Consider the following 19,137-nt stretch of genomic DNA (forward strand, 5'->3'; position numbering starts at 1 on the left):
TCCATCCTCTTGACACCCTCCCTTCAGATACTTATACACATTGATAAGATCCCCCTCAGTCTTCTCTTCGCCAGGCTGAACAGGCCCAGCTCTCTCAGCCTTTCCTCACATGACAGATGCTCCAGTCMCTTCATCATMTTTGCAGCCCTATGCTGGACTCTCTCCAGTAGTGCCACGTCTCTCTTGTACTGGGGAGCCCAGAACTGGACACAGGACTCCAGGTGTGACCTCACCAGGGCTGAGTAGAGGGGCAGGATCACCTCCCTCAACCTGCTGGCAACACTCTGCCTAATGCACCCAGGRTACCATTGGCCTTCTTGGCCACAAGGGCACACTGCTGCCTCATGGTCAACTTGCTCTCCACCAGGACTCCCAGGTCCTTCTCTGCAGAGCTGCTTTCCAGCAGGTCAGCCCTCAGCCTGTACTCATGCATGGAGTTATTCCTCCCTACGTGCAGGACTCTGCACTTGCCTTTGTTGAACTTCATGAGGTTCCTCTCCGCCCACCTCTCCAGCCTGTCCAGGTCTCTCTGAATGGCAGCACAGCCCTCAAGCGTATCAGCCACTCCTCCCAATCTTGTATCATCAGCAAACTTGCTGAGGGTGCACTCTGTCCCTTCATCCAGGTCACTGATGAACAAGTTGAACAAGTCTGGACCCAGTATTGACCCCTGGCGGACACTGCTAGCTACAGGCCTCCAACTAGACCTTGCGWCATTCTTTTTTCTTCTTCCATACCCTCCCTCATTCATAGGTACAGAGAGTACATCATTTATTTGATTCTTTTTAATTCTAAATACTGCCTGAAAGCCTATATACTCATATTCAGATTGTGTTTTATATGTAAATATATTTTAGATATGTATTTTAAATAACAAGCTATCTCTTCAAATTTAAAGCCTCATGGAGACATATTGTAACAACATGCCTATAAGTTACTTCTCTAATTTTCAGCAAAAGTAGATTTTGAATTCACAACTCAGGTTCCAGAGCCACTGAAATCTTTGCAAACAGGTATGGAAAACAATTTTGGAAAAGTATTCCTGCACGCACAAATTGTAGTTTGCTTGGTATATAGGTACTTCAAAAACAAAATCCTACACTTCATGCTGTGTTAAATTCAGACTCCCCAAATGGGAAGTAGGTTCTAGTCAAAAGTGGGGAAAATGCTGAGAAACTGGGACCAGCTGAGGAATTACAAAATAACAAAAAATCCAGTGATGGAATCTGTGTCCTTCAAGAAATGCTATGGGGTCTGCTCCCCATCCCCACTCCCGGAAAGCTGTATCTCAGGAATCTTTTGCTCAAACGAGCCCAAGTTTTCTCCATTTCATAACCTTCTAGAAGATCCAAAGGATTTCACAGCAATCCAAGTCAGCACAAAGACTGTAGGGCCCGTATGCTGAAGCAAAACGGACCTGYGGTCTCCCCCAGGGTGCTGGTCTCCCTATCGTCTGGGGACCTGGCCAGGCACTCCGCAGCGTCCATCTGCTGCACAGATGGGCTTCTCTGCAAAGGAAACAAAGCCTGAGGGAGGGGGCTGCTGCACAGCCTAGTTGTGCCCTGATATGCCCTAGACAGGCTGTGACCAGGGCATCTACCTTTCCCCAGCAACTCAGATGTGTTCCCAGGTTCCTCCACCTAGAGATAGCCTTAGAAGACCTGATTTTTAAACTCAGAGGTCTTCTTAACCTTAAGCGTGGAYGAGCTGGTGCTTTGCTTTTGCTCTAATCCACATTCAGCCTTTAGCAGAGGAGTAGAAACAGACAAGCATGCCTAATTACTTATTTTTATATGTGCGACAGATATGCAACAATTTGAATGTCTAGACTATAATTTGCATAAATACATTTTAAACCAAAACATTTTAAAATTATTTATTTCCTGCTTCTGTGCTTAAGTGCTTTGCTGGATTGGGGCCAGATTGCCGGATCGAGCCAAAGGTGCATACATCAAACCTTCAAAGAAATATACTGTTCACAAAGACTGTATTTGGCTGAGCAAATTTAGAAGAATGAAACCAACTATGAAGAGAAATTAGACTGGCTGAAAATTAATAAAGCACAGCTGGAATTATTCGATTCATCCGTATTTGTTGCTTAAATGGCTCTAGGGCTAAGTCTTGCTGAAAGAAGATACTTCAAGACTCAGGGGTCAATTGCTTTTGGAGAGAAATTGACCTACAGGAATACACTTGTCTAATTTGGTTCTTGCAGTGGGGCAAGTCTAGAGAAATATATAACCAAAAAACCAATTTAGATTCCAGTGAGTAGATATCAGAGGTCAAGTTTAAGGTTACCATAATTTTACATACATACACTAAAAGATTAATAACTTTTCAAGCTACTGGGTTTCTTTGCTAAAAACTAAGACTTACAGATAATATCTCAGAAAGCAACAGTATATGTGCTTATTTCATGTTCTGCTGGATAAATACTATTCAGCCAGTTCACTGCTTGTTGCTGTGGTTAGTCCTGTAGTATTTCATACAATTTGGTCATATTCCAGCAGTGCAAGCAACACTATTGCTGGCTCAGCTCCTAGCAAAAAGCATGTCCAGATCTGATGATCATTAATTTTGAAACTAAATTTACGTGCCAGTTCAAATATTACACTTTTGGTTAACTGGTCTTAGTATTAGTTATACTCAGAGAGTTGCCTAATGCTATGYAATTATTATACGTATGTCCCAATAGTTTGCAGTGGAGCCTTCCAAATACAGTTATTCATATCAAACATAACACTCTTCTCCTAAAGAGATTTTGTATGTTCATACATTACTATTGTTTCCTATTCAATGTTAGGGATTATGTACTTTATAAAATGCCAGCAAAATGGATCAGTATTAAAATATAAAGCTACATTTTAGAATGTAGAATTATTTTAGATATACAAGCTGAAGATGCCATTAACTTTCCAAGAAATCTACAGAAATTAAGTCCAGAATTTATTTGGACATGTAATGAAAATTTCACTCTTGGTCAATATGATCCTTGAAAGATACAATATTTATTTTCATAAAGTTGCAGTCTTTTAAATTCAGTCATAGGAAAAACAATATTTTCATTTGGGAAATTTATCAGGGGTGAAAATACAAAAAAAATGTGCATATTTCACTGTGAATTAATAACAACAGAAATCTGATCAGGGTATCACTGATAAATGTATATAAAATAGATATACAGATAGATAATACTGTGTGTAGAAAAATACTTTAAATCATTCCAAAGTTTTGAAATTTTGTTTTTCTTTCATTGATTTCCAGGATCAATAGATAGATATTAATAAAAGGTTTCTCAACAAATATATAAATCCTGMCTAGCATTACCTTCAGAAAACTTACAAGACAGTTAAAGAGATCATTTTGTTTCCAGTTGTTTTCAAACACACCAGTGGTCAGAAGGATAGACTCTACACCCCCATTAATCTTTTTAGCTGTCTTTTGTCAGAGCCATACAGGTTTTGGATGTTTTCTATTTTTTTCTTTTCAAATCATGGAACTAATAATATTTTATAAAAGCAACAACATGGGAAATATGTTGTCCTGTGGCGTTCCATCTGCAAAGGCCCAGAAGTGGAAAAAACCTGTGATGATGATTCAAACATTAGGAAGAGAATAATTTTACCACAGAACCCATCCTTTCTGTAAACAGTAATTCTTACTTTATTTCTTAAGAATATTTCTCAAGAAACCATAGCTCCTCACAGTCATTAAGTGAAGAAATACCAGGAACTGGCATAAATTTCTGTCTAAAATAAGTGACTTCTCTTCAGATGAAAGACATTTGAAAAGTATAAAGCTGTCCTAGCAACTCCAGAGGAGTTCATCTCACTGATATGCTGGATGCATTCAAAGTAGAAGGGCAAGATTATGGTAGCTGCACAGCGTAACATCATTTCTATGATACAGTAAGTTTAGACCCCATGTATCAACATTATCTGTGTTTCTAAAAGCATGTAGTTATCGCAGCTCTACAAAATAAAGTGTTGATGAATTTACCTGTATAGTCCTCTGAGTGCCATCAATGGTGACAGACAATAAGGGTGAAGCCAGGTTCCACTCGCTGGTCACGTTTAGTTTCATCCCATCAACTTCCACCTGTTGTGACACCAAACAAGGCTGTTACTATGAAGACAGACAGAAAACTGATCTCAAGTTCATTGCTGCATACAAAGCAGCAACCATTTTAAAACAGATGGCTCCCAAACAACCTGTCATGTTTACTGCTTCTGCCATAAAAGACAGGGTCCAACAACAGAGTCTTCTAGCTATCTCTGGGGAGAGGTGAAGGACCTGTGAACAGCTGCCTCTGAGTAGCAAGGTTTCAAGTGATTTCTAGCAAGTAACAAACAGCCATCCAACTTTTAAACCTATCTGGACATGCTACATTTACTGCAATTAGACAAGTAATGCATATAAATTCCAGTGACACCTTGCAACCCGCACAACAGGCCTTGCATATAATATTCTCTCCAAGGACCAAGGAAGAACTTTTCCTACGCTTCTAATGAAGGGTTTTGCATTGTTATCTTAATTAATATGAGGCAGTAATTAATTCTTTGGTGTTTTATCTCAAAGTCCAGAAAAACTTTGCAAATTCTATCATGTTTTCTCTCAATCTACACCTGATCAGAGGAATGCAATTTCTGACTTGAATGTCAATATGGCTATCCAGAAAGAAATTTAAAAAAATAATAATAATAATCTTTATGCAAAAATATTTCTATATGAAGAGCAAAATTTCTGAGTTCTGAAAAACTATAGGCACACTTGTGTATTACAAAGAAGGYGTAATGACACTTCTGTTATCCTTCCATTGTATAATATTGTCTGTTAAAAAGTACACACAAACACACTCAATACCATAAGAGCCTCAGAGGAAGAGTCAGATTAAGAACAAAAATATTACTATGTGCAGAATAACACAGTTAAGGATTAATGTTTGTGGAGTATTTTTAACATTCACCATGATATCTAAGGTAGATAAATATGATTTCAGTCGTACATTTTACTACAAACAGAAGAAAAATACTGGTTAGCTGATTTCCCAAAATCTCTAAAATATTTTCAATCACTAAATTACAGACAATATTGATAATGTCACAAATATTGCATACATTCTCAGCAAACTAGAAGGAAATCACTGTATTTAGAATAAGAGCTGAGCCCAATTTGGGCAAAATAAAATGTATAAAACATGCTCTTTTAGATCACAAAGACTAATAATTGTTTCATCTGACAATAAGGACTTGCAACAGTAATCTTAGCGTAACTTAAAAGAAATCCATAATAGACAAGTGCAGAGGAGCAATATATAATCTGATAGTTTCATTTCAGTTAAGGAAAAAAAAAATCTCTGGCTTAAAAAAGTTCAAGTTTTATAGACATTTCACTTTAGAACATAAAAGCTATCTGTAAGTGATAAAATCTACTCAATTTCTATAGGTTTTAGCTATAAATAAAGCTACATGTAAAGAACATGAAGAAAAACAAGTCATTTATAATGGTTCACCAATAGGCCAGATTAGCTGGCATGCTTCAGATACTTTACACTGTTCCAGTGATGCAAAACAGCCATAAACCCGGCTTGAGTTAAACCCGTCCTGCAGCTGTTTTGCATTGCCAGAGCACTGCAAAGCAGCTGAAACATACCAGTGAATCCAGCCCAATATCAGCAAAGCTGAATCAGCAAGTACCGTCTTTATTAAGACCAGCAGAAACATCTGAAAAAGACTTTCCCAACAGAATAAGGCAAATCTGTTGCTCCGTCTCAACTCTCTTCGATTAGCAATTGAACTTTGGTAAGACAATTTTTAACAAAAGCTATCCATCACTATCATTATAACAAAGTAAAACTGTCTGCACTGGAACCTGGACCTGAAAAGATCATTTACCATGTTTCTCCAGGGAAGGAAGGGCAATGGTATCAAAGCATACCAAACTAGTGGCCACCAAACAACTGCGACTGTATGCTGTGGTTGTTGTACTGCAAGATTTACACATGGCCTCATAGAAAAGCTACGGCTGATAGCTAAATACTAGTGAAGGGTGTCCCAGTGGCAAGGTGCAAGTCAATATCTTCATGCAAAAATCAATTTTATCATTAGCTCTTTTGTCGCTGTACAGAGGAACGAAAGAAAAGAAAACCAAGTGTGTCACAGTGGCAAACGACATGTTTAGAATCCCTCACAAGGGCCTATACAAGTCTAGTCATCATTGATTCCAGATTAAGTTAGCATCGAAGAATTTCAGGCAGAAGCCAGCATGAAAGAAGAGATGCTAGCAATCAAAGCCTAGAGCAGGTCTAAACAGCTGTGGCCCTCTGGGAACACTATGGTTGCTTATGTGTAGTAGGAAAACCAGCAGGCAATATGTTGTCTCTACTGTGTTTTCTCCATTCAAGAAGGAATAAAGGACCAAAGGAAAAAACATGTTATTTCAACTAATGAATACCCTAAGAAACTGCAGCAGTCCTCTCATATAATGGAGCTACAGGATCTCAGACAGCTGCTTTCACCTGGAGCTCACCATGGTACATGCAGCTTGGGAAGATTTTGATATGAAGCTGAGAGGATCACAGGGAAGTCGGCTGTCGCTGCTCCAATTGGTAGAATGGTAAAGCAAGGAGGCCATCAGAGAAAATGAAGCAAGGACTGAAGATATTTATCCACTTAGGGAACATGCTACTTTCACTACGAACAACGAACTCTGTATCAGGGGAAAGCAGAGGACAAAAACAAAAAACGGTCAGGGGGAGAAGGGGCAGAAGTGGAAATCAAAACCAATACCTCTCCTGATAGAGGAAATAACCCTTCCTCTGCAGAGAAGCCAGGCAAAGTAAGAGCAGCTCAGCAGTCAATAGCCAAGCAAACTTAGTTGATGGAGACAGGGAAATAGATATGACGTTCAAAGAACTTATCTGGAGTTTGCATTTGCATTCAGTTCTTCTCTGGCAATGCATATGGTAATAAAACCTTGTCTTTTTTGGTTTAGGCTTGGGTTTCTTCTGGCAACTAATGAAAAGTTAACATTGACTATTTCCTGTTTAGTTTGTTTCTGTGATCACAAGATAGCCATCAAGGAACTCACCACTCAAAGGATTCTGGCACTTGAATTATATGAAAAATATGCTAGTCAAATCACTCATGCAGTGGGTCACATTGTGCTTTACATCACAACTAGACAGTCCAGGTGTAGCCTCAGCTACTCAGTTCCAAGCACATGCCTGCGTATGTTTGTGCCTCGCATATGTGGGGAGAAATTACTCTAGAGTAACCGCGGTTGTTTGAACCGCTGCTATCACATCCATGTTGGTGGGGCTGGGCTTTTTAAGTGCTTTTTTTTTTCTTTTTAATAGGTTGGTTTGTTCCTGTGTAAGGACATAAAAGATAAAGGAGCCATGGTTCTCCTTTACAATTATTTCCAATTCAAAGGCTGTTGTAAATGAGGCCTCAAAAAGAGGAATGACAAGTCCAAGACACAGAGCTAGAAAAAGGTCAACAGCTTTCTCTTCCATCACAACTTTGCAGACTGATGCTGGCATGCACCTGAACTACAGAAGCAGCAGCCCCTTCACCTCTCATGGACTGAGTTCCTGATGTTCAGCAGGATAGGTAGCAGCTAACTAAGAGTGCAAAGAGATGTAAAGCATAATCTGCATTCCATTTCCTTTTGAGAACATCATTTGGCATTTTATATACATGTCAGGCAATTAAGGGAGGCAGCACAAGCCTGAGTGTTATAGCCCTGTTAAATTACTAATGCAGAGTCTCAGATACATCTGGCACATGTCATTTCTTTTCTCCTGAAAATGAAGGTGGTTTTCCAGGAGACTGGAGGGCAGCTACAGCAGTTGCTTCCTGTCTGATGCTTCAAAACACTGTGCCTGCACTTCCTAATGCCTGCCTTAGTCTGAGTAGCTTGAAACTGCTGACTTGATTCCACGGTTCCAGCTTTGCCTCCCATCACAGTGGTTTAACTCGATGGTTCCAGACTTGGTTCAGCTCTTGGTCCAGAGTCCCAGCCCTACTACTGAGTTACACTGTCCTGATTCCTTACACCCCTGAATTCTACCACTTGCAATAGCAGAAGTACTGGCTTTCCCTATTTGATCAGCTGAACCAAATGAAAAGTCACCCTCTGCAGACCTGCCTTGCTGAAAACTTTCTCTTATCAAGACAGCTGTCTATGAAGACATGAAACATCTTCAACGTTCAAAGAGGGAAACAAATATTACTCTTCAAAGGAGATTTATGGATACTCAGTGTCATAAAGAATTCAAGCAACAAACCCTTCCGCTGGTGTTAATTTAGCTCCAATGTAAACCTAAGGCACGACCTGTGGGCAGCAAGGACTCTACAAACTGCAGCCTATAAACCATCTTGCAGGGAAGGAGAAATGGCAGCAAGCATCACTGTTGTAAACTTCAGGTAGCATATATGTTTGAATACTTTCCTCAAGGCTACACAAAGCTGCCCTCTAGGAGAAGTAACTGCCTCAGATAAAAACCTGTTCACCTACACAATTGTAATCATCATCTACCGTACCAAAGAAAGCAAGCAAATTCTTTCCCTTCTGAGTCAGGTAAGGGTATTGCTTCTTGCACAGCACAGGAGGTATAGCAAGAGAAGGTGGAGCTGTAAGTAGCTGTATTAAGTAATAACAGTCTGGGGTGATCTCAGACTAATCCAAATAGAGTTGGACAAAGTGGCATTTGGTTCCTGACCAGTTTTCACAAAATTCTTAGAATTCTCATCTAATTTGCTGTCCAGCTAATGGAGCAGCACATGGAATAGAAGAGACAAATGGCAACACTCTGTTCTTGTGCCAAAGTTATTATCCCTTGCTTTTCATAGCCCTGTGTATCCTAAGGAGTGAGACCAAAGTCCGCATGTGGCTGGTCATTCTCGGGCTTTCTTTAGAAGAATGATGCATAAATCTCAAGGCATTTTAAGGTATAAAGTACCTTGCTAACCCTTGATTTAAAGAGCTCTTTCCCAGCCAGCAGGAGAGCTCAAACACTGTCTTTCATCTCTGAATATTCCTAAAGCTAATAAATACAACATGCTTCATTATCATGAAAATGACCAGCCACCTGGAGGCTGTGTCCACAAGCATTTCTGGTCATTTGCAGAGCTGTCTTAGCAATCATCTGGTCTTCTATATGGTTGTCTTCAACTCATCTGCATTGTCTTGAAGTACCTTGAAAAAGAAAAGGAATCATATCTTCTACATCAGGAAATGCTATCAGCCAAATAGTACTTCATATGTAGCCATGCATAAATGCAATGAAACCCATGAAGATTTCCCACATGGGCAGATCTTATTGTTTAGGTTCTTTCTCCTGTTCTTTGAACTGTACTTGCTAGTGACCTGGGGTCTGCTTTCCCATAAAGTGCTTGACATTTTTCAGGATCACAATGTGAAACAGGTGATGTGCATCCTTGACAAATTTGCAGATAACACAAAATTGCAGGAACCAATCAATACACTCGAGGATAGTCCTGCCATCCATGGGGACCTAGACAGGCAAGAGTAATGGGACAACGTGAAGTGCATGAAACTTAACAAATTGTTAGGACCTTGACTTGGGAAGGAAGAATCCCTTGCAATGATACGGTCTGAGGGAATGACAGGATGGAGGGCAGCACTGCAGAAAAGGACCAGGGGACCTAGGCAGACAGTGAGCTGAAATGAGCCAGCAGTGTGTCCTGACAACAAAGGGGAATAGCAGCATCCTGGGCTGTATTATCAGGAGCACAGCCAGTAGATTGAGGGAAGCAATTATCTCCTCCTACTCTGCACTCATTAAACCACATCTACATACTGTGTTCACTTTTGGGACTCTCCAATACAAGAAGGACATTGACAAAGCAGAGTGGGTTCAGGGGAGGGCCACCAAGGTGGTCAAGGGGGCTGGAGCACTTGCTGTAGGAGCGGAGGCTGAGGGAACTGGGTCTTGTTCAGTGTTGCAAAAGGAAGGCTTTGGGTGGACCTAACAGCAGCCTGCCAGTGCCTACAAGGAGGTTATCCAGAAGATGGAATCAGGCTCTTGAAGTGGTGCGTGGCAGGAGGAGAAGAGACAACAGGCACAAATTGAAATGAGAGAGGGTCAGACAGGATAGAAGGAGAAATTTTTTCACAATGAGGACAGTCAAGCAGTGGAATAGGTTGCCCCGAGATGTTGTGCAGTCTCCGTCCTTGGAAGTTTTCAAGGCTCAGTTGGACAAAGCCCTGAGCAACCTGGTCTGACCATCATGTTCTTTACCTTCCCAGAAATGTGCTCCAAGAGGACTAGTTCCATGCTTTTCCCAGAAGCCAAAGTGAAGGTGACCAGCCTGCAAGTTCCCTGGGTTTTGCTTTTGGCCATTTTTTAACATGGGTGCAAAATCTGCCTTTCTCCAGTCATCAGGGACCTCCCCCAATGCCCATGACCTTTCAAAGATATAGAGAGCAGCCTTGCTATGACATCAGTCAGCTCTCAGCACTCTTAGATGCCGTATGTCTGGTCCCATGGATTTCTATGGGTTGAACTCCCTCAGTCCCTGACTTGATCCTCATCCATTGCTAGTCATTCTTTTCCTCCTTGAACAGAGTCAGACAGACTCTGTTGGTGAAGACAGAGGCAAAGAAGGCATTGAGTACCTCAGCATTATCTAAATCCTCTGTTATTAAATCACCCAGTTCCATTCAGCAGTGGGCCCACATTTCCCTTGCTCAGCCTTTGATTACTAATGTAGCAGTAGAGCTCTTCTTGTTACCGTTGATGTCCCTGGAAAATCTCAACTCCAGGTGAGCTTTAGCTTTCCTAACACCATCCATGCATGCCTAGAATTTCTAAATTCTTCCTTTGTAGCCTGTCTCTGCTTCCGCAGCTTGTATGCTGCCTTTTTGCCCTGAAGCTCTACCATGATTTTCCTTCTTAGCCAAGCCAGTCTCCTGATACATCTTCTTGTTTTCCTGAGTATCAAGGATGGACTCTTCTTGTGCTTGGAGGATGCTGTCCTTAAAGACCTGCCAGCTTTCCTGAGCTCCTTTGCTCTTCAGCGCTGCCTCCCATGGGATTGCACCTACCAGCTAATTAAATAAATAAGAAGATAAAGTCTGCTAGCATGAAGTTCAGGGTCTGTACTCCATTAATTTCCTTCTTCACTCCCTTCAGGATCCTAAACTTCACTATTTCATGGTTGCTGCAGCCAAGGCTGCCATTTATTATCATGTCCCCATCCAGTTCTTCCTTGTTAGTGAACAGCAGATCCAGCTGTCATCCCGGCTCGCCATCAACCAGGGAAGGGGCTGCTGCACCTGTATCAACCAGTACCTGTGTCAACCAGTTGTCCCCAACACCCTCCAGAAATCTTCTTGACTGCTTGCATCCTACCATGTTGCGCTTCCAGCAGATGTTAGAGAGGATAAAGTCCCCCATGAGAACCAGCATCTATGACAGAGACTTCCTTCAGTTGTTTAAAGAATGCTTTGTCCATGTCCTCACCCAGATTAGGTGGTCTGTAACACAGTCCCACCACGTTAATTTAAAAAATTGTAATTGATCAAAGCAGTAGCCTTCATCTGCCCAAGTTTCACATGTACAAGGCACACAGGCAATTTCAGTGGAATCCACATTGACACAACTTTCAAGATGACTAGCCTCATCTCATTGAAAAAAGAATTAAAGCTGAAAATGCCATAAAAAGGGAAGCTTCTTCCTTCTGTTTCTGCAGATATGTATTTCTTATGCTTTCCTTTGAGAACGACACATGAAGAAACTTGGTAAATGAATGCTTCCCTTAGTACCTTAAAACATATTACAAGGTTTTGCTTATCACAATTAGCAATGGTCTCAAAACCTGAAAGATGAGCTACCAAAAAAAGTGCATTAAAGAGCAAACAGGATAGATAGGTCCTGTGGCAAACAGCGCAGTGTATCAATAAACTCATAAAAATGTAACAAAAAGATGTCATATTAAGACTGCAAACACTGGCTTACAAATAAAGCTGAAAGCACTTAAGTTTGTATGACAGCAATATCTTTCATACAAATTAAATACTTTGTGGTTGCAGCTTGCATTTTCAGCTTGTAGTTGTTTACAAAATATATTCACACCAGATTAACAGGTACTGACCTTTTTTTTCTTCTTCTTCAAGTGACTGTAAGATTAGCTTTTCAGACTTTTGAAGTGGTTGTCCAGGTACTTTCAAAAGGAAGTTAAAATATCTGAGTTTCAATCTCATTAAAAGGGCCTTTTTTATATATATATAAACTTTTCTTTTGTTCACATTATCACTTACTTTTAAAAAAGACCCCGAGAGTTCCAGTCTATAGATCACTTGTCCTGAAAAAAGCTCTGTTAACTATTTATAGATCATGACCTTTTGTACCAAACTAGATCAAGCAATTTATCCAGTGCATGACTGCAAGAGAGAAATTCATTTGCTCTAAGCGTCATCAAGGCAGCCTTTTACCTGCTATGAACAAGACCAGAAGATCTGAATTGCTAGGCTTTTACTTCAAATGCACATTTTGACATTGCACAGGGTGCCATCACTTCCTTCAAATTTTCAAAGTATTAAGCACATTCATAGAATTGGCAGCCTATAATCACAGGAATAGCAAATAGCCCACAGCCACTAGAATAAAGCAAACAAATATGCACAGATTCAAACTCTCTCTTTTTTTCTTTAAGGTAGCATGTGCAGACGCAAATTACCATTAGCTACTTTGGTATATCTTGCTTTAGAAATGGGAGCATGCCAGCCTAGAGATTAAGGAGAGAGGTCTGGAACAGGTATCAGCTCCAAAAGCAACAGAACCAAAACAAAACAAGATGAGAGAGGGAAGTGATGGCCTTTATCACTTCTAATCAGCAAGGGCTTTCTTCTGGCACTCACCAAGGCTGTTGTCCTCTCTGAAACACCCACTAAGAGGCTGCATGCAGCAAAAACACTGCGCTGCAGCAAATGCTTTGTTTCACTGCTTCTTGTGGAGACACTACTAAGGAGACGGTTCATATTTGTAATCTGCCTAAACCCAGTAAGGCTTAAAAAAAAAAAAAAAAGTTAAAAATATGCAAAGAAAGAAATCAGCTATTAGGAAATTGTTCAAGTTTGCTGGCAATGGCCTGAGGTACAAAAAGCACAGGTGTTTTGGGGATTATGTCATTTGTTGTTTTAGACCCAATACAGAATAGAAAAAAGAGAGAACAAGGCTTTCTTTCCTATTCCAGGTGCTCCGAAGGCAGGAACTCCCTGGCTCTGCCTGGCTAAGTATGCTCCAGCATGGGTACTTGTATTGCTCCCAGGTGGCTGGGAAACAGTGCAGGTGGGTCAAACAGTTTGCCATGCATACTGAGCACTTTCAAAGTTGCATCACACTCCAGGTTTCCTTGGCTGGTAGATAATGTGTTGGGGATATTCTCCTTTTTTGTCTTGAAGAGGAGTCTAGTATAGAAAGCAATGTCAGAATCTGGGTTGTTATGTCGGGAGTGAAAACTGCTTTGGTAAAATGAATATTGATATGGTATATTCATGCCTATCTATTGAATACACTAAGCAACTCTGATTTCTGTCTTTCAGCTGCAGAGTTTCCATTCTTTCACTTCAGGGGCACACAGTGATCCCAAGTCCTATCTCACTTAACTGTGTAAACTCCATAATGACATTGTAATATCATAATGCCGCTATGAAACAAGACAGATTAAAGCTACCATTTTAGGCAAAAAACACATTTTTGAATAGTTTTTTTAAAACATTCATCTAATATATATATTTACTGAGTGAAAGTTATGCAGTAAGGATACACGAGCTACAAAAAGATTTAACTAGAAAGACAGTATCACCAAAAGCTGGATGTCAAGCACAGAGTCATGAATTCATTAATTCCTACCCTGACTGTCACTGAATGACTAGTCATTCACAACTCTTGAGTCTCTAATTTTTCTTTTCTTAATTTGGGGAGATGGGTGGGAATTAATACTGGCTATTGAGGAATTCCCAGTACTACTGCCTGGATACCTATTTGGAAAGATGCCATCATAGAATTYAAATCAGAAAGATTTTTTTTTGTTGTTTGTTAAAGGAGACAGGCAGACAGAGACACACACACACCACCCCAGCAGAAAAAGGTTCTTTAGTTCCAAGTGGTCTCATTTCTGCCTCCTTTCTAAACTGAGTTATGCATTAGGTAGATTTCTGTGTCTGCTCTAAACAAAGCACCATACCACAGCAACATGAAGAGCATTTGTAATCATGAGGACCATGTCCATCAACTGAGCAGAAGTGTTTTATTTCAAACATCATTTGCGACTTGGTATGGAGATTCAACAAAATCAGCAGGCTCCAAAGTAGGTAATGAGAAAGGAAAGCATTCCTTTATTATACTTGGAAGTATATTCGGAAGTAGTGTACCTTGGCTTAACTATATAGGGTGGATGACCACACTGGACACAGTCAGCCACTGATTTCCATTAATTTTCCTACTGCACTGCCCCAGTAGCAAGGCTATCTTCTTAAATTAGGAAACAGTTAGAATAGGCAATACAAAAAAAAAAAAAAAAAGTGTCTTTGATTTGACATTGTGCAGTGACAAGAAGAAAGTACAGTGGGCAACCGGGTATGGATTTCATCCAGCAGTTCCAACCTGCTGCTCTCAGCTGTCACAATAGGATATAGGTCAGCAGTGGTCCTTAGGTTACCCCCAGCCCAAGCTTATTCACCATTTACACTGAAAGCTTTACATGCAAAATATCTGCTGTTGCATATCTTCCCCAAACTGCCCCTAGATGCTTCAGGACAATGTGATAAGCATACTATGGAATTAAAACTGATTCTTTTTAAAGACCAGCTTATTTTAACATCATCTGCCTCAGATCCGGTGTATGCCCTTCAATCAAACACCAAAAGGAGCACACCTGAACGTTGCATTAATCCACTGGATTAAAAAAAAATATGTTAACAACTAGAATAGTTATATAGTTTGCCAGTTATCAGAACAAAGTGGTCCTAAAAAATCTTTTCTTACTTTTACAGCTAGAAGTTAAAAGAAGAAGCTTCAATTTTTGAAATAAAAATAAGCATTGGGGAAGAGGAGACTAGATACAGAAAAAGATGTCTGTAAGCCTATTTCCATTGTTTGGTGTGCTTCCACATTTATTAACCTTAAAAGCAAAGCAAGTGTTTTAACTGAAGACTTTCCAGGAGCTGGTCAGAAGTGAGACCACCAGGCGCTTACCAAACCCCTTCCACCATTCCCTGCTCCCCAAACACACAGTTGAATCATTTCTCCCGGGCATGCTTGGGTGGGGTCAAGACAGCAATATGCATTTTTATCAAATACACCAACCACCTTGCAGGGTGTAATGTAATGCCTGTAAGGCATTATCAGGAGTAATAATAAGCATATTCCCTCTGTAGAAACACTCTCCTCTAGTTTTTAAAGTAAACACAGAAAAGGGAATAATAGAATGTCATGGCTTCAGAGGTGTCAACGATAAATAGAAAAGGGAGGAACACAGCCCAGCACACAAGGGATAAGGAGGAAAAGCTGAAGCAACAGGGAGAAGAAGGGATATCAGAAGAGCCATCAGCCATCTACACAAAAGAGGAAATACTAAAAAGTTCTGAAGCGTTTCCATAAGCAGAACAAATCAGGTCATGTAGCAATGTAAAAGAGTTGTTTTACATCTAATGCTATTTATCTTCTCAGTTAATGGAATTGCATTGTTTATGTTAACAAACCCATAACCATGGAGTCACTCAAAAGGCAGAAAAGTACTGTGGTAAATAGATGCCTGTTGGAATTCTGTATTTCCTCATAGTTCCAACTACTCACATTTAATTATGTGATAGTGGCTTGCTACTGACTTTTAGCAGGGTAAACTCAAATTCACCATGCTAAAAGAATCAATCAAATAAGAAACAATATTTCCTCAAAAAAAAMCCCACCCCATATCAATTAAATCTAGTTTTGGGTTAAACAATCTTAATTGCATTTTTAGCACACAAAAGTTGATATGGAAACTGTTCCACCAGTTGTTTGGAACACTCAGTTTTCCAATCTACGTAAGTGCAGGGGAAAAAGTGAAGTGCACACCCTGAAATAATTTGGCATTAGAGACAGATTACCTACATCCTTTAGCATTAAACAAAGATAATTTTCTCAACAGAGAAACCTCATAAAGTGATTATGATACTGTAACTACATATTGCAGTCAGCACCTGCTAAACAACCTCTTTATTTTAATCACCTATAAATATTCAGTCTTTTGGCAAATCAAGAATACGCATCTTTATAACAGTTGTCAACAAGAATGGAGCAAATTTTACACTGTCCTAAATAAAACATGCAAATCCTCATGCATTAAGCCAGGAACACATATTTACTACAACAATGAGAAATGCTGGAGATATCAATTTAGAAGAAAATGCACAGAGTACAAAACAATAATGTTATCTACCTCTTAGGCAGAAAAACCTAAAGAAAGAACAGGACATCCTGACATTGTAGTCTCCACTATCTTTGCCTGCTTAAATACCAAGAGAAATGTATGAACACTTTTCTTTTTAAAGGTTTTGTCACAAAAGGCTTATCTCACATTGAATCCTATTGTAGAGCTATCTCTAAACATGTTTGGGACCTCTTAGAAACTCTATTAATATTGCTTGTATGTGCGCAATTATCTTGATTCTTCTGTTATGATCTTTTTCTGAAAACTTAAAAGACAAAAAAAACCTCCTTTTAGTCTAATAGCCATCATTTCCTATTTTCCAATGTAATCACAAAACATCATTAAAATTCCAATGACAAAAAAACGCGAGGAAAGTCTAAATCTGGAACAATGCTTCCGTATTTAAAATTCTAGCAGTCCTCAGAGATACTAGCATTTTCCTACTTTCCCCTAACACTTTAGGCAAAGGTCCAGTTCCTGAGCTTAGGGCCTAGCCTAGCCGGGCTCTATCTAACACGCACTGAAGAAACACAGCAGACAGGGACCCTCATACAGTCATCAGGCAAAAATTTCACTAGTCCAGTCATTTAACACAGTCCCCGCAACAGGATGCAGAGATGCTCCAACCAGGGATGAAAGAATACAAAAATCTCCTTAAGAGAAGTTCCTTCTTCTCTTAAGAGAGGGGGAGAAGAGATGAGCTCAATGCAAGGAATACAATGCTCCTGAACTAACTTTGTTCCCATTTTCACAATAAACTCAGCCAGGGCATCTCTGCTCTTAAAATGACCAGCCAAAGTCATTCGCCCAGATGTGACAAAGACAGTATACACATACCGTGTACAAACAACTGGGGTTTACCTCTAATGACTTGCTATAGGGGAACACTCAGCCCATCATCTTAATTTGGTCTCAGAAGGGTGAAATTCATTCTCTCTCATCTAAGAAGAGAGATTTAATTCTGACATCACAACACAAAGGAGTAGTAGGAAGTGTCTTAGAGACTGGAAGGTATAAGATGAAAGATCAACATTAAGGATTTTGCTCTGTACTATATACAAAGCTTGTTTTCAGAAATTACAGAAAAACATAAGTGCACACCATGTTCTTTGGCAAAACAGGGCTTACAACAGTCTACACGTAAAATCCAAAGCAGCAATGCAGCTCACAATGGGAAATTTAAGAGTGAATGAAACAAAGCAAAACCAAAACAAATATGATAAGCTTTCCCCAGTATTTTTAAAACGCTTGAGAGAGGTTCTATGCAAGTATATCAACAGGAAATGTAATACAGCACTACTTAGAAAATAGGCAAAGTTAAAAATGAAGAGGTAGACAAAGTGTCTAAAAAGCAGCACAGCATTTTCAATAAAATTCCAAAAGCAGATTAGAAACACTGGAAAAAAAGGCCAGTAAAGTTAAAACACCAATAAACTAGAAGTGAGCTGGGGATTCAATAAGCCAAAATAGCCAGTATAACCTCAGTTTGAAAAGACAGGGGACAACATCTCAGAGCACGAAAATCACAGTCCTTGTCTATAGAAGTGCCCCACCTAGAAAACCACCTTAACAAAGCTGCATTCACATGTTAAAAATCAAACACATTGTAAATGCTAGTGAAACAACTATAAAAAGCCTAGTACAATTTTGTCTACCTCGTTCAGGGTGTCATTATTCAAAAGCAGCTGACAATTTGAGGAGAGTACAGAAAGAACAACAAGGACTGGGTCAGAGGGAGGTCCTGAATATACTATTGAAAAATACCAAAAACTCAAAGGGGTCAACACTCAAGTTAATAGCAACAGGCCTACATAGCACCACACTTGCTTCCTGTTTAAAATTATACTCTAGACACCACTCTGTCTAACACTTTGACTTACAGATAGACTTTGGCAAACAGAAGATGGGAGGGAAGGAATTACAGCAATGATTTGAAAATCTCTAAAAGGTATCATAACCATTGCTTTTGAATGGCATGAGTAATGGCATAAAATTAAGGAGAAAAGCTAGGATGAGTCAGGAAAAATCTCTTCAGCCAAAGAACAAATGGTTTCCCCTGTGAACAACTGTCTCTTCCACCCCACTGGTAGAGGCAAGGCGCAGATCAGATTAGCTGTGGGATAAAGGCCCAAGAAAGAAGGTAGCACTGTCCCTTCAGATTTTCTTCAGCTGCCTTTCCCAAGTGAAGGATACAGATGTTTTGCAGGACCGCTGCTCCTCAGTGAGGCACTGTGAAGACCCAAAGAGCTGAGAAGCAGGGTTGGGGGGCCTCTACCCTCTACACAGGGTGGAATGCAGCAAAGGACTGTCATGAAAGGAAATAACACCCCAGTTCCAATTCTTCCCAAAGGGCTCCTCCTGATGCAGCTGTGTGGTAGTCTATGCACATTTTTGGAAGATAGGTTTTCCTTAACCCTAAGACATTATTTACAGCATTTAGYATGCTTAAAAACAGACGTAATTTTGCCCTAACAATAATTTCAGTTTATCCTGTATTTTAGGATCTTTCTGCATAGTGAAGTGAACACGGCATGTTATAAGCCGAAGCAAGTAGCAAGCTCTATGCCTGTAAACATACCTTTAAGCAAGTTAGTTAACCTAGTGTTGCATGTACAAAGGGGTCAGCAGGCGTGAATGGAAGATTTGGCTGGCTTCAAGTATTTAAAATAAAATTGTTACTCCGAGATAAACAATA

At 39.9% G+C, this 19,137-nt stretch overlaps 1 protein-coding gene across 1 annotated transcript in view; it reads right to left on the reverse strand.

Moving 5' to 3' along the window:
* Nucleotides 1–19,137, reverse strand: part of LOC112966437 (propionyl-CoA carboxylase alpha chain, mitochondrial-like) — a 166,344-nt gene that overhangs the window by 73,674 nt on the left and 73,533 nt on the right. The window contains exon 9 of the mRNA XM_026066540.1: nt 4,000–4,098. Within this exon, the coding sequence (XP_025922325.1) occupies nt 4,000–4,098 (99 nt within the window). The remainder of the gene's footprint in view (nt 1–3,999; nt 4,099–19,137) is intronic.

This window comes from Apteryx rowi, unplaced genomic scaffold (assembly GCF_003343035.1).
Source record: "Apteryx rowi isolate R43461 unplaced genomic scaffold, aptRow1 scaffold_242, whole genome shotgun sequence".
In the NCBI taxonomy this organism is placed as follows: domain Eukaryota; kingdom Metazoa; phylum Chordata; class Aves; order Apterygiformes; family Apterygidae; genus Apteryx; species Apteryx rowi.